We start from the raw sequence: 22,418 nt of genomic DNA on the forward strand, positions 1-22,418 counted from the left end.
TTCCATCTTCTAAGCATCCTGTAAAATACTTACTTCTATATATCGAGATTGCTATCGCTAAAGCTAGCATTTGAACTTCCCTTCTTTCCTTTGATTGGAATGTTGGGCATGTGATCTCTCAACAAAGCCAACGCTACCTGAGAATAAGTAAGTAGAAATTCCCACACGAATCACGTTCAGGAAATTTCACGCACAGCATCTTGTTGTACCTTCCAACTTCGTTGGCACCCGACACCAACAAAGAACGACCACCGCAAAAAAAGGGAATTAAGAATGTTAGCTCTGCCACGCCGGCCGTTGCAAAATGACCAAACTAACCCCCGTTAATTCCCCGCGCCATCGCCCTTCGCGAAGCTAATGTCGCGGTCAAATCGGTCAAAACACAATTTAGCCGTCATAAAATTCATTTTGTAATCACTAGAGTCAGAGCGAAGGATTAAACACCTTCATCTCTTTTGCCTCTCTCGCCGCGCTGGGCGTTTGCTAGGGTTTCGTCATCGTCAACGCGATCGCCATCGCCATCGCCATCGCATCTCACTTTGAAGCTTTTTGCTTCGAGAGGAACTCTCTCTCTCTCTCTCTCTCTCTCTCTCTCTTCGTTGGCTTCTTACCGTTCAGCGACGGCCAGTTGAAGGGCAGAGAGGGAGAAAGACAGGGGCCTCGTGTCTGCCACCAAACGCCGCTCGTGCTTTGTCCTCTTGCTGGAGCTTCGCTTTCGGGTCTTTCGATCGTCCCCTGTCCACAGGAGCTGATTCGTGGTTCCGGAGGTTCTTGTTTCCTTTCGTGCCTCGACGTTGATTCGTCGTGCTCGTGCTCGTCTGCGATTGTCTTGAGGGCCGGTGATCCGACGAGGGCAGGTGCGATTTTTGGGCTTCAGCTCATAATTTCTGCTAATTGCGGCAGAGTCTGGCTTCTCTTGAATAGCTTCTTCTGGTTAGGCGAATTTTATTTGTTGGTGATTAGTGTCGTATTGCTCTATTGCTTTTGTTTTCCTGGAAGAAGATGTGCTAAGGGTTGAGGGTGATGAGTTTTTACCAGGAGAGTTTTTTTTATTATTATTATTGAGCTTGTCCCTGTTTTTTGTGATTGTTTTAAGACCTGGTTATTGGAGGTGATTTGCTCATTAGTCTAGTCATTCGCTCTGTTTACAGGTCATTGGGACCTTGTTGGGCACTGAAGAGGAGACTGCCAGTTCCCTGCGAAATAGATGTTGTTGAGATATGATAACACTTGTCGTATCGGCTGTTAATCGCTGTGCTCTTTGCTATAGAAAAGTTCGAGAGAGACTGTTTTATTTTAGGAGTTCAAGATGCCACCCTCCTCTATTTTGAAATTGAGATCTGCTGCTCAGAATGGTGTCCCGAAAGCGAGTATTGGGAAGGATGGTAAGGTGCAAGGGCCAGTGGAAGCTCTAGTCGAGCAAGGGAAGTCTTGGTTTGGAAATTCTAGGTTATTTCATTCTGTGCCTTTTTCTGGAGTTCCAGACCTGCAATTGCTTTTGCCTCCTGGCACTGTTGTTGCTGCAAGATCAGATTCGCAGTTAGCTAATCAAAGAAGAAACATCTCTGTTGTCGGAGCTCTGTCTCGCACATTTTCTACTCCTTCAGTGTCCGGCCCTTCATTTCAGGTTTGTGCATATCACGTTGATCGGACCTTATCTGAATCAGGCCAATCTGTGGACAGCTGCAAGTCTCGAGATAAACCAATGGCTGCCTGTGGTTCAAGAGCTGTGTTGAGTGATTGCCGTCTGGATAATTTAATTTCGCGGCATCCACATCATTCAGTGTCTGCAAATCATGCTACTGCTTATTCTAGCAACAAAAGCTTTGACAGTTGCCAAAGAGTTAGCATGAGTTTGAAAAATAAGGAGCAACCCAATAAGCATCAGATATATGGGTACTTTGTGTTCAGTGCCTTGAAGGGGAAATACAATTCTGGTCAATACTTTGAGTCAGGGCTCAGAGATCTTTTTGCTTCATCTTGCAGAAGTTTATCTACAGGCACTGCTCCAGATGTCTCCTTTGACAATTTTTCGAGGGACGAACAGCTTGGAAGTGAAACAGCGTCTTCTGAGGGGTATATTTCTGTTTTAAAATTCAATCATTTTGTTACTTATTATGGTTCTTAATCTGTGTTTCGTTTTCTTGGTGTCTTATTTAAGATTTCTCCTTACAACAAAATTAGGCAAAGGACAGAAGGCTTGTTGAATATTTATACTTGGTAGCTAATTTGGTTTGTAAAGAACTTGGTAGGTTTTTGGGTTTGTAATTCAAGTAGGTTCTTTCTTACATAAGTTGTTTTCTTTTTCTTTTTCTATGGTTAGCCATTGAATTAGCACGAGCACAGTGTGCCATGAAACTATTTAGTCCTTCCTCATTATTGGTGGAAAGGTTTATTTGGTCCCTTGTTATTTATGTTTGTCTTTCTGTGACACCAGAACAAATCTACCTGGCAAAACACTGAAGTTACTTTCAGGGTCGTGTTACCTACCCCATCCTGATAAAGAAGAAACTGGTGGAGAGGATGCTCATTTTATCTGTTCTGATGAGCAAGCAGTAGGTGTGGCAGATGGTGTTGGTGGATGGGCAGAGTATGGAATAGATGCAGGGCAGTATTCTCGAGAGCTTATGTCTCATTCAATTACTGCTATTCAGGAGGAGCCCAAGGGCTCTATTGATCCCTTCAGAGTTTTGGAAAAGGCATACTCAAGTACCAAAGCAAAGGGTTCATCCACAGCTTGCATCATTGCTCTCACAGACCAGGTATTGTGCTCTTTGAACACAGGTCTTACCATATGATGTATCTGTTATTGAAAATAAAGATGCATCTGTCCTTGAAAATAACTAGTATTTAAACTATTACATTGTTTTGATATTTCCCTTTTTGGATGGCAATACAAATCACAATTGCTTCTGCTTTGTTGCATCCACAAGTAAATAGTTGAATCACATCATATGATTTGTTTTAGTGGGCAGCAATGATTCTGAAATTTTTATGGAAGAGTGATTCCACTTGTTTGGTTGGACACTAGGTCACAGAGCTCATAGAATTGAATACGCTCGGAGGGAATTTTCCAGCTGATCTGGCTTAGTTGCAAAAGATTTTTATATGTCTTGGGTGCGTTGATGTATATTGTGTGCATGAGGTTGCTTGATGGAGTTGATTTGCCTGACTTGCTGACAAATTACTTGTGCTGGTTACATATTGATCTGCAGTCCAAAAAATGGATGATTTAAGATGAATCTTCCTTTGACTTTGAACTTTTCCACAGAAGAATGATGTTGTCTTTTGAGTTGTCTGGTAGGATGATTTGCTCTTTTCAACAATCGTATGTTGCTCCTTTTTTATATGGCAGGGTCTCCATGCTATTAATTTGGGTGACAGTGGGTTCATGGTAGTCCGGGATGGATGCACAATCTTTAGGTCTCCTGTTCAACAGCATGATTTTAATCTGACCTATCAACTGGAGTGTGGAAACAGTGGTGATTTACCCAGTTCTGGTCAGGTCAGTAAAGGCGTTAGTTCTGTTGTGTCTTATTTTCCTAGATACTCATCGCTCAGCTATTTACTTGCCTGGAGTTAATTCTGCTTTTCGTTGTTCCTATTCACCTGTTTGCTGACTTTTGCCCTGGGATTATCTGGTTTGATACGGTATTGAAAGTAACTATTAATTTGGAATTTCTTGTACAAGTCGACATGTCGGTGGTAATGAAATAACTAAGCAAGGATTATACATGCTTATGATTCGCCATAATGCAACTGTTGGTTCAATATTCCAGCTATCTTAATGGCCTTCTTGACGCAGGTATTCACAATTCCTGTTGCACCGGGGGATGTTGTAATTGCTGGTACTGATGGACTATTTGATAACCTCTACAACAATGAGATTACTGCTGTAGTTGTTCATGCGACAAGGGCTGGTCTAGGGCCTCAAGTCACAGCTCAGAAGATAGCAGCATTGGCGCGCCAAAGAGCACAGGATAGGGATCGACAGACTCCTTTCTCTACTGCTGCACAAGATGCTGGTTTTCGCTATTATGGTGGAAAGCTTGATGACATCACTGTTGTTGTTTCCTACATAACCGGTACTAGAGATGTATGTTCTGTTCCTTTGCATACTTCATTCATTTTCTTTTTCATATTTGGAGATTAGAACCTAAATCATTGATTGCTCTTCTGCTTGCATCTGTAGGAAAAACAATCGTCAGCTTAAGATGGTGCTCCTTGTACAAATATGCAGTCATCACACGAGACAGATCAATTTTGGTACTTGTACTTCTAGGTTGTGTTATTTTCAGGGCTCAAGCTGACATGGAATATCATGAGCTAGAAAGCATTTTTACACCCCATATAGACATTTATTGGTTGATGGTCTCTGAGCAGCTCCTGTAAATATCGTTTGGTCGGCATGTCCATAATGAATTCATGTGATGAGTAAAACGCCCGTGACTTTGCAAAAATTACATGAATTTCTAATGGGTGAGATGAGATTACGGTGGGATAATATTTCATCTTCTTCTGCCCCCCTTTTCTTTCTTGTGTTTTTTCCCCCTCCTGAGTCCCTGAATATTGGCCAAACTGAACTTAAATCTTCGTGTGCCCCTAATTGAATGGGAGAGAGGAAAATTTGCAAGTGACGCCCTGAACTGTTTCATGATGTGTGTTCGGCTTAGCCTGGTAAGCCTGACACTGACTTCTCTTGTTTAGTTCACTTCATATCGTTGAAACTCCTACTAAGTGCAGGTAAGGTTCAGTTGGTTTATTACTTCTGTCTTGCTCGTCCACATGTTTGTTCCTTCTGTTCTCCTCTCTCTTGATTTATGAAACACAATAAAATTGTCCGTACACTTCATATGTCAAGTTATTCATGCTTGGAAACCATTTTTGTGTTTGATTCCCTTCCCATTTTTTTTTATTTTTTATTGATGATTTCTTCGTTTGGGATTATGGGTTAAAACGAGGAGCTTTGGCTACTTTATGACATTGAGATTTTTATGTAATATCTTTGTGTAGCGGTCATACCTTCACTTGCTATTACTGTAATGTTTTGTTTAACGTATGTACAGATACAAAGCCAACCCATCAAGGGTGTGGTCGACTTCCCTCACTCCTTCAATACGTTTCACCTGGAATCACTAGGAATCACTCTGTAGAGTCGAAACCTTCCTTCACAAGATTGCAGAGAGAATCACCAACACCATCCGACCGTAATTGAAACAATTCTTTGATTATTGTAGCTAGACATTGACATTATTGTATGTTTTAAATGTTGATCGTGACATTGCCCGACGTAATTAAAAGACTTGGTTGCACTTGCACGATAAGGGAGGGGGAGAGGAAAGCTTAATTGGATCATTGTTTTGCATGTGAGCTGGTATTATTGTTTTGTCATGGGAGATGATGAGCGGATCTTATCACTAGAACTAGGAATATGCTTATATCGGAAAGACTTGTCCGCTTGTGAAGGATTTATCCTGGAACTTACTATACGTAAGGCTTGAGCCTTGAGCGGAGGGAAAGATCTCCCACCCTCGCACCTCAAAAGGGTTAACTAAAATGAGTTTGTAATTTGAAAATTGACCCGCCTTCAGAATCGCCGGACTGCCAAAATATTATCTAAAGGTGGTATTTCGTCTTATACACATCAAATAAGTATTTATGCACGAATGTGAAATAGAACATACATAGACGGGGGGCTTAATTTCTTTTGTTAATAACATGAAATTGGAACATACTTTAGTTTTCATAATTTGACGACATGCGGGCGCGATATCTCAATGTTTGTCCAAATTTGACGTTCATTTAAAATGTTTTCAATTTTCCCTCTTTGAAAATACTTTCGCTAGTATTGTGCGTTGTAGAAGACTCCATCGCCCCGAAGGTGGCGCGCCTTTTTGCTGAGAATGGCCTCGGAAGCTATTTCTGCCTTTCCTGCTTTACCAGCCCTAACCATGAAAGGTCCATTAGGGTTTTCTCTCTCTCGAGCTCCAAGCTCGAAGCTTTGCGACCCCCCCTACCAGACTGCTTCTTCTTCCACCACGATTGAGAGAGAGAGTTGCAGGAGAGCAATGGAAGAGTGCACGAAAGAGATCAAAAGGGCACTAACACCCTCACCATCTCGGCGAAAGTTGCTGTTTCATGGCATTTGTTCCCCTGTCTCTTTCTCTCTCTTTCATATGGATTAAACAGAGCTTTAAGAAGACTTTCATACTCCTTTGCAGCTTAGGGCATGTAGATTTCGATAGTTAGGAAAAGGGTGCGCGCTTTGCTGTATCTGATGTGTTTCGCATTCTTCACTACCGTAGCATGACAAATCTGACTTATTCCCAGAAAAAAAAAAAAAAAACAAAAACAAAGTGAAAAGTCTGCTTGACCTTTAGAGGTTGTTAATATGCTTTCCAGAAATGCTACTGCCTCTTTGATGTTTCATGTCCCAGTGTCCTCATAGATGCTCAGACCATTTCGGATTCTGTGTTTACTTCAGCTTGCCCTTCCTATGATCTTTTAAGGTTAGTAACTTGTAGAGTTACAAACGAGAGACGTATTCTCTTTTTCGTTGTCTTTCTAAACAGTCAAAAGAGAGATGTAAATCCCGAAAATGGACGATGCTGATATAAAGTGGGAAAAAGACTAGTAATGTATGCATTATGGTCCTTCATTGATGTAATATGTTGAGATCCTTCGTTAATGGTATTGTAAATAGGAGGTTAATTTCATTCCCCCTATTTATAATACCATCAATGTAGCATCTCAACATGCCCCGAGATTCTAATCAACAGTGTCCTGAGATGGAATGAGCTTCACATCTTCCTGCACGTTCTCCCATAAAAAGGAAGCTGAACAAGATGTTGCTTAAATTGCACTAGATCAGTTTACACACATGCGAGGTGTGATAGTTCTGTAGTTTCTGCTTATATGCTTGATATGCATTGCAATCATGCCACTTGAATTTGATAATTAGCTGAAATGCTGTAAATCATTATTTTTTGAATTGCAGTCATATCCTCATTATGCAAGTGGTGATCTTGAGGAAGCCTTGAACTAGACCGATTAATTCATTTGAGACCTTGGCGGATATCTTTCTTTCTTTTCCTCACTTATATTGTCTTGCAAAAGTTGATCTAGTGCAACTGGAAAATAATATGTTTGCTTCACACTGTCAATGCTATAGTTTGATTCTTGATTCATCCTTTTCAATTATTTCTCGGGTTTATTTTAACTATTCTACTGGTAATTTCATTATAGCACAGGATTCAATCTTTGGGGAGTCTATTCTGAATGAACATGCAGCCAAGATGAAGCAGGAGATGCCCTATTGCACAAGTGTCCACCCACAAGGACCAGTTCCTGTTTTTGTATCTCATTTGGTGTTCAATGGTGTAGCTTAAACCGGAAACATTGGTAAAAGCAAAAAGAAGGCTGAACAATTGGCAGCACACGCTGCCATTCAATCCCTCTATGATATGCTATTTTCTTTACTTTATTTTGAAGATATGCATGTTTCTATCAATGCAACTAATAGCAAGTTGCAAATGGTTCTTTTGAAGATGATAAAGTCTAATTTCAGACTTCATGCTGCATATGATACATGAGTACCATTTTTGCCTTGAAATCAAGCAGCAAAAATATTACTGCCGGTTGAAGCAGCATCGGTTGCAGTTGTAGTTGAAGGTCTAGTTTAAGTAGTAGGCTGATCAAGAGGAAGAAAAATAATGATAAGTGAAGTAGTGTGGCTGTGTTTTTTTCTTTTTTTCCTTCAAATTCTGAGTTCAGTGAACTTGTATGGGGTGGATTGATTATGTATTTATGTTGTAGTAGTGCTTGTAATCCCTCTCTTATCATAATAAACTATGCTTGTTCGTTTGATATGTGATGCCATCGATCGAAATGGATCAATGTAGCCTTGATTTCTTTGTCTTAGTCCGATGGTCATTTGTAATTTTATTTATATGGGCAAGATGGACAGTCTAAGAGTTTGCACAATGCCAAGGTATGGTTTGTTGTTCAACAAATCATACCAGCAAGGCATACCAGAGAGAGTTAGGAACAATGCCAACCTCCTCTGTTGCGGCTTGCAATGGAGGAGCTTGCATAAAAACATGTGCAAATGTCCAGCGGGTCCAACAATACGTGTGATTACAGCAGCTCATACATGAGTGATTTCCCACCATTTCTGCAAAACATGTCCACGAATGCAACAAATGTACAAGCAAGGATTATACATGCTTATGATTTGCCATAATGCAACTGTTGGTTCAATCTTAATGACCTCTACTTGACACTGGTATCCGCAATTCCTGTTGTTGCAGGGGATGATGTGATTGCTGTGACTGATGGAAATTATTAAAGTATTGTCCCACAATGCTTGACAACGGGTTCTAAATGCTCTTTATATTTATGTAGTTTTCATCCATCTATTAATTAAGTTTTTGGATTGAACTTTCTAACATGGTATCGTAGCAAGTACTAACCCTTTCGTGAATGTGCGTTGTAAAATATTGAGTCTAGGAACGCTAGTATCATAAGTGCGAGTTTCGATAACCTTGCTTCGTAAGGAGGTAAAAGTTTGCGAGAGATGGGAGGGAGAGACATGGCAGGCCAAAAAAAAGAACTTGCAGTCTGTTACAACGACGGGAACCGGCCGGACGGTCCAGGAGAAAATGGCATTGATTCGGTCAGGGCTGGGTTTTCGGGCCGGATGTCCGGACCGACCGGTGCCTAATCTCCGGTCCTTGAGACAAAACCCCCCAAAACCCTTACTGCAATATCGTAGCTTTCTTCTGCCAAAGATCTTTTGTTCTGTCGATTTTCCAAGCTATATCTTCCATTTCAGCGACGAATTTCTCACCGATCTCTGGCACCTTTAAGAAAGGTAACGCACTCGTTACGGTTTTCCTTTCACGATGATCTTACGGGGAGGATGACGGGATGACATCGAGCAATAGAACAGCGAACGTAGTCATAAGATAAAAGAGGGATTTGATAGGTTTCATACCGGGGGCGTGTGCTGGCTTTAGCGGATTCTCTTTATCTCAAAATTTTCAGTTGGATCCTCAATGATTGCTGCAGATTTGTGAGCTTATGTTCCGCTCTGGATTAATTGATTAGAAAACGAGCTGCCCACGGGATTGCCTGTAGCGGAGGGGGATTCGGATTCGGATTCGGACGCGTAAGAGATCGCGATTTGGTGGTACGTCTTCTGATGCGAATTTTGCCAGGCAAATGCAATTAGATTGTCCAGTTAGGTTTCCTTTGCTTTAGCTTGGTGACATTTTACATATATGTGATCGCGCTGGGTACGGATTTGGTATCTCAGACTGTTCTTGGTTGCTGCGTGTGGTGTCTATAAGTTTCATGATTAAGCTTTCAGAGAGATCTCCGAGATATGCCATCAGAGTTAGTGATGTTGCAAATAGGTCGTCGCCTTCAGTTCCCATTTCGAAATCGTGGTCCTTGTGGATTCAGTTGAAGCAAAAATCCAGTCGAGCAGGAAGACCCAAGAAGAAAATCTACCATAGAGTCCCGGAACTTGACAAAGTCATGGACTTGCAAAAGAAGCCAGCTTTAATCCTACAGCTCAAATCTATCATCCAATCCCACAAGAACCAATCTCTCCTCCTTAGGGACCTAGAAAAAGAAGTAGGGTTCGTTCAAAAGTGGAACTTTATGGCTGTGATTGAAAGGTACCCTTCAATGTTCCACGTAGGTGGTGGCAATAGAATGCCTCCTTTTGTATCACTCACTGAGAGAGCTGAGAAGATTGCTTGTGGAGAAGCTAAAGTCAGGACGTTAATGGAACCCATTTTGGTGAAAAATTTGAGGAAGCTGTTAATGTTGTCCGTGGATTGTCAAATCCCGCTCGAGAAGATTGAATTTATAGGGTCTGGACTGGGATTGCCTGATAATTTCAAGAATACTTTGATCCCAAAGTACCCTGAGTTTTTCTCAGTCAAAAATGTCAATGGAAGAGATTGCCTTAGGCTGGAACATTGGGATTCCTCATTGGCTGTTACAGCCCGTGAGGAAAAACTAGCACGTGAAGGTTTTCTGGACTCTAACGTAGGTCAAGAGAAGGTTAAAATATCCAAAGATGGTAATTATGCAGGTCCCTTTGCGTTCAGAATGAGTTATCCTGCTGGTTTTAGACCAAACACAGGTTATCTTGCAGCAGTTGAGAGGTGGCAGAGATTGGAATTTCCTTCACCTTACTTGAACGCGAGAAGATTTGAGGTAACCGATCATAAAGCTCGAAAAAGGGTGGTGGCTGTGCTTCATGAGCTCCTCAGTTTGACTATGGAGAAAAGGATGTCATATTCACAATTGGATGCATTTCACTCGGAGTATCTGTTGCCATCTAGGTTGGTCCTTTGTTTGATCAAGCATCAAGGCATCTTTTACCTTACTAATAAGGGTGCTAGGGGCACGGTGTTCCTTAAAGAAGCCTTTGATGGATCAAATCTATTAGAGAAGTGTCCTTTGCTATCTTTCAATGAGAAGTTTATGGAACTTTGTGGGCGAAGGGCTACGAGTTCATGTGTAACAAGATGACTTTGTCAGATGGTGTTGAATGATATATACTTAATCGTTCCTTTGTCCTGACGTTGAGAATGTAATGCCTTAGATGGAGTCAAACATAGTTTAACATGTGAAGTACTTTCGCTGTCTCTAAAACCTCTTACTGAGATCTACTTTGTGACACTATGCCTTTCCAAGTGGAAACAAACTTAGGCAAGGATTGCTAATGAGGTCACTTATCCAAGTACTATCTTTGTAACAGGTGTCCATACTTCGATTGATCCAATTCGTCCAATTAACAGTTTTATGTCCAAAAGAAGTTACACGTGTGATTTAATAATTTTTTGGGTGACTCGACAAAGTTGGATGGACTGAAGGCAATACGAAAGGAGCAAAATCAATGTGCAGCTGAGGTTTCATCGTCAGAAGGTAGACGAGATACCATAAGGGCCCAATATCTTGATAGCACCTTTGTCTTCGAATGATGGTTAATTAAGTGAGAATTACTTGAGATTGAATTCTGATTTTGTGAATAGATGGAAAGTTTTGTAATCTGTTATGCTCGGTGAGAATGATTTGGTCAAAATGAGTTAAATAGGTAAATTCAAGTCAAACTGATTCTGAACCCACCTATTTGCAACTGCCAGTTCATAGACCCATTATATACATCAGCATTTCTATTATTAGCCGGTGCAGGAGACATTTCAGAGAGAGAACACTTATGGATCGGAGAGAGAATCGATCTCCCCAAGGTGATTTGCTTTTCATTTGTTGATTTATTTATGAAAAGACTGGTTGTACTAGTTCTTAGTTCTCTTTTTTCACAAAAAATTGCAGGCGAGACTGCTCGAATTCTGGTGGAGTTCTTAGAGGTTGCCATCACTTCCATTGTTTACCTCAAGGGACTCTATCCTTCTGGTAAGAAAATAGCCGTAGCTGTTCTTGAATTTTTGAATGGGCAAAGAAATAGGACTTCTTGATGAAAGCAACTTTGCTATATTTGGGGGCTTGTGCCTCATCCTTTTGACCTTTTTACTTTTCTGCATCACCTACCAATATGTATATTTGCCAAATTTTTTGGAGGTGCCTTTGAGAGGAGGAGATATTTGAGTTTGGTTGTCCATAGAGCTCGGCATCCTCAACTCAGGGATTATATCCATATGGCTGTATCAGGGCTTCAACCTTTCATTGAAAAGGTTTGCATGTTTCTTTTCTTTTCCTTCGGTAGCTTGTATTCCAATTTCCAAGTGAATAGAATTGCTTAACGAACACTTGCCAGTGTTTGGAGCCTCTTCACAAATGAGCTTTTTGAATGGATAGCAGGGACTGATAGAGAGAGTAGCTGTTGTATTCTTTGACACTGGGAATATCCCACTGGAGAGATTCATTTTGAAGTTCTCAGTAAACCAGTCATGTGGCTCAAAGGTGGAAGATGTTGAGCTAGAATTTTCTCTTCGATCATTTTTGATCAAGTTGTCTGTGTCCCAACCCCTGACTAGTGCTCTTTCTCAAGGTAAGTAATTCATGTCTCGGATGCAGTTTTTGTCTTGTTGGTGGGTACCCTTAAGCTCGCTTTAGAATGTGTGTGATTATGCTTGTTGCATCGTCGAGGATGAAAATATACTTTAGGTGTTGAAACAGTCGAAGCATCTTTTGAGCTCAGCTTCCTCGTTTCTTGTGAGGTCTATGTTTCTTGGTTCTTAGTGCTTGTCAGTTGGGGACCATTCTTCTAAAACCATCATGGCACTAGATTGCAGGTGGGAGATCGTAGCTTACTTTTGTACGATTCCTCAGGCCAATGTGGGCAACACTGCTGCATTGTGGATCCCGACGGATACAAAGCAGTGGCAGCAGCCTCCACTCATAACCCCCATCAAGTCAATGAGCAGTGAACCTTTGAATGTCCAGTTATATTTGGAGCATCCAAGTTTATCCAAGACGATGAACTCCAACCTTCAACGATAATCACGTTATGTGTAACATGTAAATTAGTTGGCACTAAGTAGAATTTGACAACTTCCTTCCATTTTGATGGAAATAATGAGTTGATAGATTTTGCCAATGCTCATTTTCTCCACCGAGATATTGCAGGGTCCTATCTTTCAGTTCATTTGTGAGATCTCCTTACCTGTTATGGAGTCATTCGGTTTTCCAAGAACGAGTCGGGTACAAACTAGGGGCAGCATTCCCTTAAGGAGTGCCCGACCATGGAGGAAGGCTGACGACTAGATTTTTGCACCTGCTCATCGTTTCTTGATCAAATATCTGTTTTTTTCCTTGTCATGTTTTGCATTCAACATCTGTCTCGGGGTTGATTAACCGTCTGAAGAATCTGACTTGCCCCCCACCGGAGGGATTTATGCATTCCGGCAACTCCTTGTCTATGCAATTTCTCTATAGTTCTACATCTGAATTGGTTAGAGCTTATATTTGTAAAATGGATGATGAACTTGTCATCCTGATGTATTTTCGGAGGAAATTTTCAATTAAGAGCCCGGAGTGCTCTCATTTTCTCAAATAAGGGCATAAAGTGAGCTCATTATTTCAAATAAAGGCATAAAGTGGTAATAACTAATTTAGATGAGGGCTTGACCTCACCTTGTCGGCTAATTATTACGCCGATCAATGGCATTTTTGTTAAAATACAATTGAAACTTAATTTTTAATTAAATTAAATTGAAAATTAAATAAATCAAAAAAAAAAAAAAAGGAAGAAGAAGAACACACAGGCGAGAGGGCTGTCTCCCCACCACCGGTGGGGCGTTAGGCGAGTCGGCCTTGCCAAACAGAGGTGACGGGCCGTTGGCCTTCCCTAGAATTGGGCGGGGGCGGGTGACCCTCATCTAGGCCTGACAGAGGACTACGGCCCTCACCCCGTTCCGGCAAGGGAGAACGAGCCTCACCTTTGGTTTGTGAGGTCGCCGTCCCTCACCGAGGCGCCGGAAACCCGTTGGCAATGCCAAATGTCCCACCGGTGTGAGGGCGGCCACGGGTGAGAGGCGATCCTCTTTCATTTGAAAAAATGGAAACCATCATTATTGGATGATCATGATACTTCCCAAAAATCGAAATTATGGATCAAACTACCTCTAGCCTACGGTTTATCTTCTTCCTTTTTTTTAACTTTTAGATTTTTTTTAAAAAAAAATTCAAGAAACATAATAAGGGAAAAATAAGTAAGTGACCTATATGCCCTTAACAAGCCGGTGAGTCAAGTCCTTTTTTTAGACTAATATTGACACTTCAGGTCATTATTTGAAATAATATCTATTTTATGTTCTTATTTGAAATAAGATTCACTTCATGCATTTATTTAAGAAAATCAGGGCACTTTGGGCCCTTATTTGAGATTTTTTCTATTTTCGGGGTGCCAATAGATGAGGAAAATAGATCAAGGCTTACATTGTTGTGCAAACCGCGTATGACCTTCAAAACCAAGTCAACTTGGGCAATTGGAGTGATGGTGATTTATTTTTCTTTTAGTCCTATTTTTTAGTTTTTAAATTGTATTTAAAACTTTAAATTTCATAACATTATTGTAGACCAAAAGCCCCACTCCTCAATAAGGGTGATCGGTTTCAGGTGGATAGGTTTCGATCGTGAAACTTGAAACCTACCTTGTTATAATCGATTTCAGTTTTTAGATCCCGAAACCTATCACGTTTTTCTAAAATCTGTTCTAGAACCTATCCTGTTTTTCTTGTTCGGTTTTCAAGGTCTACCTAGGAATATTTTTTTTCCCCTTTTTTGATCTCATATTTTACAGCAAAATAATGTGAGCAACAAAACGACTCAAAGTAAAAAATGATCAACATAAATCCCTATCCGCAAACACGTGTTCACATATAACTATAAACAATGAAAAGTTCAAACTCATAACACATACAATTATAAACAATAAAAAGTTCAAACACGTAATATAAAATATAAAATATAAAACTCCGTTCTCCATTCATCAAAATAAATTTTAAACTCCATTTTCCATTCATCCATAAAAATATTGCTCCAAAGAATAGACAGAGAGGCGACAAAGAATGGAGAAGAATCAAATGAGGCAAGGTAGAGTGAGTCCGAACTTAGAAAAATTATGTTGTTTTTACTATAGTCAAAAATCGGTTCCGAAATCGGTTCGATTCTCTAGTGGGTCTTCACTTGAAATCAAGAACCGGACCTATTCAGACCGGTTTCAAAATATCGAAATCGGGAACCAAACCTGTTCACATTGAAATCTAGAACTGGACCGATTTTCGAACAGTCCGATCCTATTCCTAGTTCTACCCGGTCCGGTTGCACACCCCTACTCATCAAGCATCCTTAACTTCTGAGGAAAAGTGTAGTAAAAAGTAAAAGTGAAGTAGATAAATTCAATTGACATGAAAAAGCAGAATTCTAATTAAAGTGAGTTCGTTTAAAAACTAGGGGTTAATTTTTCTATAAAAAAAATTGCAATCTTAGGTCCTTTCCAATTTTGCCTTGATTTTTTTTTTTTTTTTTGGTCTAAAATGATCACAAACTTTTGCTATAGTTCCAAATATGCTCCCACGTGAAAAAATGGCCATTAGTTTCTGAAAAGTTATCACTATTAAAGCCAGGTAGAGGTTCATTATCATAACTCACGTCTTTACAATATTTTTACCTTCGTATGGAACAACAATTGCTTCTGATGTTGATAATTTTGAAGAGAACAGTGGCTATTTTTGGACGCGGACAAGATTTGGGATAGAGTGGAAGTTTTTGATTATTTTAGACCAAAAAAAAAGTTTGGGACAAAATTGGATTTAGACCTAAAATTTGAGTTTTTTTTTTTTTTAGAGAATTAGGTCTATACACTAGTGATGATAAATAAATAAATAAATAAAAGAGCTATTTACATCCTTCTAATTGCGGATAACATCACACTATACAAAAAGTCCACAAGCCATATAACTCAATCTGAAAGACTCAATGCTAAGCATTTGGAAAAGAATTGATGGACACATTGGGCAGTCTTGTATTAAACGGGCTAAACAACTACACGACACATGACTAATCAAGACTTATGAGTCCCCACCTTAAAAATTATGTCCTTTAAGGATTCTCATGAAGTCTTTCGAGGAAACAAATTTATATGACAAACTTCTTTTTAACAATTGAAGTGAAGAGGAGAAAATGACGGAGTTGTAAGTCAGTCTTTTTAATATATCATCGCCGTCCAATCAGCGGCATTCGTAAGATTCCGGTCCTGTAAGTAATTCTTAAGCAAGAATGTTCTCTATCTAATAATAATCATATTACATTTTCGCTGCTTAATTCAATCAGATAACATTTTCTTTTTCACTTTCTACGAGTTGGATTCATTACTTTGTTTTTTTCTTTTCATCGGATGAAATCGTTTATCAGACAGCTGGTAGTTGCTCAACTCAAGAACACACAAGATGTTCATGAATGCCTTTAAAACTTTTGATAAAGCCTGCGTCCACGAGAAAGCTCTCTTGATCTCTACCCTCCTCCAAGCTTGGACTTATCATTAAAAGCCCCCCGTTGACTTTTGACCGTTCTTCAGACTACAATGCCAGGAGAGATGAATAATTAAATACCGTAAATGTGTTATATCGATGGTCAATAATGGAATGATTTTTTTTTTTTTGGTCTAAATAATGGAATGAGTTGAGGGGCTAGCATTGTTTTATTCGATTTGTTTATTCTTTTTCCCAGTATTTATTTTTTTTATCCATTTTTTTGCAAGCTGTGTGACATTTATTATATTCCACGGGGATCATCTTTCTGGGTGGAAGAAATTGGCAGAGAGAGGAACAGAGAAAATGATCAAAAAAGTCATATACATATTGCAATTGTATCAATTTGGTCTTAAATCTTTTTTTTTTTTTTTTGTCAATTGAGTCTTAAATTTTTTGCATTCATCCTAATCCAATCAATCCGGTTAATTTCGACCAAAAACCACCGACATAGAGCGATCGCTTTGACGTGACATGACCGATATTAACTTGGACAATTTTTAATAATATTTTAATATTTTTGAATTTTTCATTACTTTTTATTTTTTTATATATTTTTTCCTTCCTACTTTTCATTTTATGTTACCACTGGTCCACTGTGGTAGGCAAGTAACGCGAAAGCAGTGAGATACTTACTTAGTTAGGGTTAATTACTGCCGTCGTTATCACCTGTCTAGAAACGGGTCGACTGAAGTGTTGTGAATCCTCAAAGTAGAGTAGGGGAATTCACTCTTTCGACGTATGTTTGGCGAGGTGTGTTTAGGGTACGCCTTTTACCGTTAAAGCAACCCAAGACAGATCTCTTTGGTAAAAAAAATGTGACTTTTTATTTACTTTTTGGATGTGTGTGATCAGTCATTGTCTATAAAATGTCGGCCGTCGTCAACTATTCTTCTTTTCTTTTCTTTTTTGGGTTATAAGGGGGGACTAATGTGTCCCAGTTGTCGCGCTTTACCAATCTGCGAGTCCAATAATTACCCCCAGGCAGTATATAACTATTCATTTTCTAGATTCTATTTCCTCCTTTTTGTTTCTGTTAAAATTTCTCGTTTCTTTCTCGCAAGTTGTAGCTGCAAGAACAAGACAGCATATAATTCTAGAGAGAGAGAGAGAGGGAGAGAGAGTCCGTGATTGAGCAGTGAAGATAGAGAAGGCAGGTGAGAGAGTCTTTGGGTGGTCGCTTGAGGCTCCGAGTTCTTCGTCTTTTCTCTGTCTTTTTTCTTTTCTTTTTTTCATTCCCACATTTTTCTCTGCTGGGTCTTTCTTCTTTTTGATGTTGTTGTTGCTGTTGTCGTTCTGGTTGTCAGAAAATGAGAGTGTGTGTTTCAGGAGCAAGCATTCTCTTGCTCAAAGACTGAACTTGGTGGCTTTTGGAGGTGGTCCTCCACTTGGGCTCTAATGGCGGCCTCCTCCTCCAATTCTGTAAGTCCTATCTCTTTCACTCTCTTATCACTCTGCCATATTTGGTCCGCTGCTTTAATCTCGAGATTTCCTCTTCAGTTTAATGGTGGGTACTTTTAGACACCTTGTACTTCGCCAACTAAAGAAGAAGAAACGATAATTGATCTATTCGTTGCTTTTTCGTTTGATCTGGTACTGTAGCTCTGTAATGCAGGTGAGCTTGTTGTGCATTTTCGTTCCTATTTTGCTTTGTCTCTTGTTCTGTGCCATTCTGAAGCAGATCTCTGGTTCTTGACCCTTAAGATCTGAAGTTGACCCTGTTCGCTTGGTGGGTTCTTGAGTTTGAAGCTGCTGGCTCTGATGCTGCAATTTTAGCTCCGGTTCTTTTTTGTCTTATCTCCTCCCAAATTTGAATAGTTTTTGGTAAAATGAGTTGCTCTACTTCAGTTGTCTTTTAACTTGCAGAAATGAAAGAATTGTGTCCTCTGCTCTTTTGAGTTTTAAAATGAAAAAAAAAGAAGTTTCGGGCTTGAATTGAATGGGAGTCAGTCTTTTTCCAACTCTGTGATGTCTTTCTTTAGCTGCTGCAATGAGAATCTCTACTGAGATGATGGAATTTGGCACACATATTTTCTGCCTCGTGCTCTGGATACAATCCAGAATGCGCTACTTCCATAGAATTTCACCTTCACAATGAAGGTCTCATCCCCTCATGTCACCCCCTTAATTTTCATCGCCTTTGCTATGAACAATCTAAGCAGTTTTGTAGTCAGTTTCTCAGCTATTTCCAATCAAGTTTGACCTAATTGTGCTAAAGGTCGGTCAAAGCTTCTGCCACACATATTCTAGAGTGGAGAAGGCTACTTTTCTTCAAATACCGTTTGTTTTATTCGTTATTCACCAAAATATTATAAGCCTGCATCTGTCATCTTTTTCATGCTTTATTTTTTTTCGCCTGCAATGTCATGACATGCACAGCACTAACTAATATTTCTTGTTGACTTGTGTCAAAGGGTGGGAATCATGTAGATTGGTTACATTCTTGAAGCTTTCTGAGTTTAATCTGGGGAGGCTTATCTTGTATTCCTGTTTCAAATTTGACCATCTAGTCTTTTGGTGCTTGCTAAAGAAATACCCTACTGGATTGAAACATAGTGCTTGACCTTATTTGATTTGCTTATATCTGGGTAGACTTGGTCGTGTATTTGACTGCGGTATTACACGTATATATGGAGAAAGATTCATGGATGACTGCAGTCACTGCTTATTTGTGATTTTTTGGCTTTAGGATGTATAGTTACTATCTATGCTAACATGTGAACGAAAGTTGTTGGAGAGGAGTTGAGTCCCGAAGATCCCTTGAAGCATATAGATAGAAGATCAGAGCAAGATTCCTTTTATGGAAGAACTCAGTAAAAGTCAATTGATAAAAATACTGAATAACTGATTCATCTTTTTGCTTATTGTGAGTGCTGTAAATATGTTTCCCCAATAGTTGTTTGGCCCTCATGTTGATACAGTAACCTCCCAATCTCTGAAATTTTTTGACGTCACCAGCCTCAAAAGCTAGCATTTGTAGATAAGGCATTGGTCATTTATATGAAATCTTAGTATGAAGTGAAAGGCTGTTGCAGTTAATTTTTCACATCGTTTTTAGATTTGCTAGTCATTGGTTTATCTAGTCTCTTCTGCTCAGCAAATTTTGGGAAATTTGATGATTCCTGATTTTAATGGCTGTTTGATTATCTTGACACTTTGATAATTCAGGATTCCATTCATCAAATCGCAATGTTGACATTATTATCATTTGGTTGAGAAGTAATTTATTAACTGATTTTAGAGCTTTGGAATGCAAAGAAATGTCCTTTTCTAGTACTCAACCAATTCATTGCCACATTGTCGACCTTCTCTTCTCCCCCCCCTCCCCCAACCCCCCCACAACCGCGGCCCCCTGAAATAGTAAATAAAGTCATTAATAAATAAAATGCAGCATGAATTCATACAGGTTGCTTATGGTTCTGCATTGGGCCTATTATTCAGGTTGTTTGTTCTCCTTTGACTAAACTTTTGTTTCTATTGTCGGCCTTTCATACAGGTACATAAAACTTTTTGACTGAGATTTTGTTTTTTCACCCAAGATAAGAATGAAACTGGGATCCAAGAAAGCATGGAAATCGGTGGTTCCCCGTCGTTTGAGAGGCAAATCAGCAGCCCGGTTCTGCTTCCTTCCCAAGGCAAAGTCAGTTGACTATGGTCCAGGCTGTGCACCAGTTTATCTCAATGTGTATGATCTGACCCCAATGAATGGATATGTTTACTGGGCTGGACTTGGCATCTTTCATTCTGGTGTAGAGGGTAAGCCAACCTTATTCAATACAGAATTTATTAAAATTATTACATCTGGTTGTCCTTTTGGACTTAAAATGGGAGCTTATATATTAAATAGTAGAAAGGGGAAGTTACATATCTGGGCATATATTAGTTTAACATGTAGAACAAGGTGCAATTCTAGTGGAACATGGAACTGCGCTTGATGCTGAGTGGTTTCGATCTAAAATGCATTTGAAAAGACTAAAAGTTCAAAGTTTTTGTTGGTGTAGTTTGTTGTAGCATATGTGGATCTTACTGCTCTTCTTCTGACTCTAAACTCTTGAAAGTACAATGACTGGATATATCTTTATTTTACATTCAGACAAACAATCAGAAAGATGAATCAGTCAGGAAGTTAATGCTTTTGTACGATTTTCTCTGTGAAAATTTTGAATGAACTTCCTGTAAACCAATACAAGTCCTACTTACCCAGCAAGGATACGTTAGTGAACCGTTTGGATGAGTATAAACATGTTCGGAAAATCCACGAAATGGTAAGTTGGATGTATACCTAAACTAATATTGCTGCCTGGATCCTCGAGGAAGCTATTCGCTAGTGGAGAAAGACTTCACGAAATTTATTCCGTCTTTTTTTCTATGAATGAGCAATCACCGTGCATTGTAATAAATCCAGATATCACTGCAGTTAATACTTCCGAACTTAGTTCTACGTTTTGACAATTGCAACTTCTTTGCAGTTCATGGTGTAGAATATGCATTTGGAGCCCATGACTATCCAAGCAGTGGTGTTTTTGAGGTCGAACCTCGGCAGTGCCCTGGCTTCAAGTTTAGAAAATCGATATTCATTGGGACCACCTCCTTAGACCCTACTCAGGTTAGGGAGTTCATGGAAAACCATGCCGCAAGCTACAATGGTGATTCATATCACTTGATTTTTAAGAATTGCAACCACTTCTGCAAGGATGTTTGTTACAAGCTGACGGGGAAACTGATTCCAAAATGGGTCAATCGGCTTGCGAAAATAGGTATCCAAGTCGTATCTTGCTTTTCTACACTGAGTTTCTTCTGAAATATAATACAACCCAAAGCATGCTTCCGGGGTGATTGCGATCATGCTGGACTTTTTGTCTTTTGTCTTTTTACACTACAAGTCTACATAAAAAAATGGATAAAATATGCATGACCTTCATTTCATTTTAATATTTCTCATGAAACCTAACTGTTCTAGAAATTGGTCATCACGGCCTAGCTTTTATGCTTCCTTTAAACTCATTTTTTGAGCTACATAAGTTGCTGCTTTTTTCATCCCAAATATACTAATGCCTATCTTTTGTGATGCTGCTGCTTTAGTTCAATTTCTCTTCTCCAACTCTGGAGGATTGAAAAGTTACTACCTTTCCAGTTTACTTCCAAGATAGTACCTCTCAAAATTGCAACATTTACTTGCATCATCTGGACTTCTTTTCACTCTTCTTATCTGTGTATCTTGCATCATGTTAACGAGGTCATCAAGGGCATTTGTTGAGTATCTTAATTTGGAAGGAGGATTTCTAAAGCATTAATTAAAATTATCGACAGAAGATATAGAGCATTGAAAACTGCAAATTTTCCTTATTTGATTACATGGCAAGTGCCTAGAAGGCTCTTTTAACAAAATCTCCATAATAATTTGGTTTTGTCCATGGACGGATGTAGCAGAATGTTTTCTGCTACTCACTGCAAAATAGATCGCAAGCCTTTCATGTGTGCGTGTAACTTAAAAGAAACATTGGTTTAGTCCAGAGATGAATACACGGTTTAGCGTTTGGTGTGCTGGATACCATGGCCCTCTTTCTTCCACAAGAAGGACCAGAAGAAGAAAAAGGACTGGTTAGTTCTAGTATATGATAAATGATAGATCCCCAAATATAGAGAAAAGAAAATAGTACTCTTTTATTCCAATATTCTTCAATTCTTCCCGTTGGTTACTCTCTTAAGTTTTTGAGGATTTCCACTGTATCTGGTCCATCATAGGTTCTGCCTGCAACTGCTTACTTCCCGAAACCCTTAAGATCGCTGCGGTACGTCATGAACCTAACTGCCAACCATGCGAAAGTGAGAAGCGGAGGTTAACAAACAACTTCAGTTGCCTGTCTTCGATATCAATGAGGCAGAAGCAGTTATCCACATCCTCGTTATTCCTCCGTTCTCCCTTGAGAGGCTGTCTACCGCCTTGGGAACTCAAAAGGTCTAACAATGGCTCCCTGAAGGAAAGGTGAGAAAATGCCAGAGTGAAACTGCATCCCAATGGCTTCTCACATTTGCTTATGCTGTGCTGGTTAGAAAAGAAGCTCGTTGCCAATTGTAAGACGTGTGTGAAACCCCTAATTCTCCGCAGAAGGCATTCATGTGAACTGAGAGAGAGTAATCTGTATACAGTTAGGGACTTTATGTATGAGTGGTGTGCTTGTTCCCTAGGTTTTCTGTACCAAGTCCGATGGAATGAGAAAGGATCCTGCCTGTCCATCTTGTAATGTGCTCACTCTCTCTTTACCTTCATGGTTGTTCAATTGTCTGGACACTTGAATGAAGAAATTCTGTACTACCCCCTCATAGGAAGTAATTACATTTTAAGTGGTCTTTGACGAGGAAGGTTTCGATATTTCTTTGGCTTCCTTACCCTAGATGTCTGCTTTG

General features: G+C 39.6%; 4 protein-coding genes and 1 long non-coding RNA gene across 16 annotated transcripts; 4 read left to right on the forward strand and 1 right to left on the reverse strand.

Moving 5' to 3' along the window:
- The first annotated feature begins 490 nt into the window (after nt 1-490).
- LOC115757520 (probable protein phosphatase 2C 55) lies at nt 491-4,506 on the forward strand. The gene is made up of 6 exons (XM_030697778.2): nt 491-857; nt 1,152-2,076; nt 2,438-2,762; nt 3,356-3,505; nt 3,806-4,096; nt 4,193-4,506. Exons 2-6 carry the CDS (start codon nt 1,310-1,312, stop codon nt 4,211-4,213), a joined length of 1,554 nt encoding a protein of 517 aa, XP_030553638.2. The 5' UTR covers nt 491-857; nt 1,152-1,309; the 3' UTR covers nt 4,214-4,506.
- Nucleotides 4,507-8,753: 4,247 nt separating this feature from the next.
- Nucleotides 8,754-12,562, forward strand: LOC115757536 (DNA polymerase zeta processivity subunit). Of its 6 annotated transcripts, none has more exons than XM_048274405.1 (6): nt 8,754-9,190; nt 10,778-11,267; nt 11,353-11,433; nt 11,599-11,711; nt 11,839-12,028; nt 12,263-12,562. In XM_048274405.1, exons 2-6 carry the CDS (start codon nt 11,237-11,239, stop codon nt 12,478-12,480), a joined length of 633 nt encoding a protein of 210 aa, XP_048130362.1. In that variant the 5' UTR covers nt 8,754-9,190; nt 10,778-11,236; the 3' UTR covers nt 12,481-12,562. The 6 variants fall into 6 exon arrangements, with proteins under 6 accessions (XP_048130362.1, XP_048130364.1, XP_030553677.1 ...); XM_048274407.1 differs by having other exon boundaries at nt 12,310-12,562; XM_030697817.2 differs by having other exon boundaries at nt 11,203-11,267.
- On the forward strand, nt 9,189-10,599 carry LOC115757530 (protein WHAT'S THIS FACTOR 1 homolog, chloroplastic). Its single transcript, XM_030697796.2, has one exon. The coding sequence runs from the start codon at nt 9,355-9,357 to the stop codon at nt 10,546-10,548; it is 1,194 nt and encodes a 397-aa protein (XP_030553656.1). The 5' UTR covers nt 9,189-9,354; the 3' UTR covers nt 10,549-10,599.
- Nucleotides 12,563-17,181: 4,619 nt separating the features above from the next.
- On the forward strand, nt 17,182-22,208 carry LOC115757534 (deSI-like protein At4g17486). 7 transcript variants are annotated; one of them, XM_030697809.2, is made up of 5 exons: nt 17,182-17,203; nt 17,318-17,432; nt 19,452-19,766; nt 20,480-20,767; nt 21,756-22,208. In XM_030697809.2, the coding sequence occupies exons 3-5, from the start codon at nt 19,556-19,558 to the stop codon at nt 21,998-22,000; spliced, it is 744 nt and encodes a 247-aa protein (XP_030553669.1). In that variant the 5' UTR covers nt 17,182-17,203; nt 17,318-17,432; nt 19,452-19,555; the 3' UTR covers nt 22,001-22,208. The 7 variants fall into 7 exon arrangements, with proteins under 7 accessions (XP_030553669.1, XP_030553667.1, XP_030553668.1 ...); XM_030697807.2 differs by having other exon boundaries at nt 17,184-17,203; nt 19,507-19,766; XM_030697808.2 differs by lacking the exon at nt 17,182-17,203 and adding an exon at nt 18,425-18,598 and having other exon boundaries at nt 17,310-17,432; nt 19,506-19,766.
- LOC115757537 lies at nt 17,281-17,624 on the reverse strand. Its single transcript, XR_004017346.2, has 2 exons — nt 17,453-17,624; nt 17,281-17,416 (listed from the first exon to the last, which is right to left on the reverse strand). It is a non-coding gene; the product is annotated as an uncharacterized LOC115757537 (long non-coding RNA).
- Nucleotides 22,209-22,418: the final 210 nt, after the last annotated feature.

Source organism: Rhodamnia argentea, chromosome 2, assembly GCF_020921035.1.
Source record: "Rhodamnia argentea isolate NSW1041297 chromosome 2, ASM2092103v1, whole genome shotgun sequence".
Taxonomy (NCBI): Eukaryota; Viridiplantae; Streptophyta; class Magnoliopsida; order Myrtales; family Myrtaceae; genus Rhodamnia; species Rhodamnia argentea.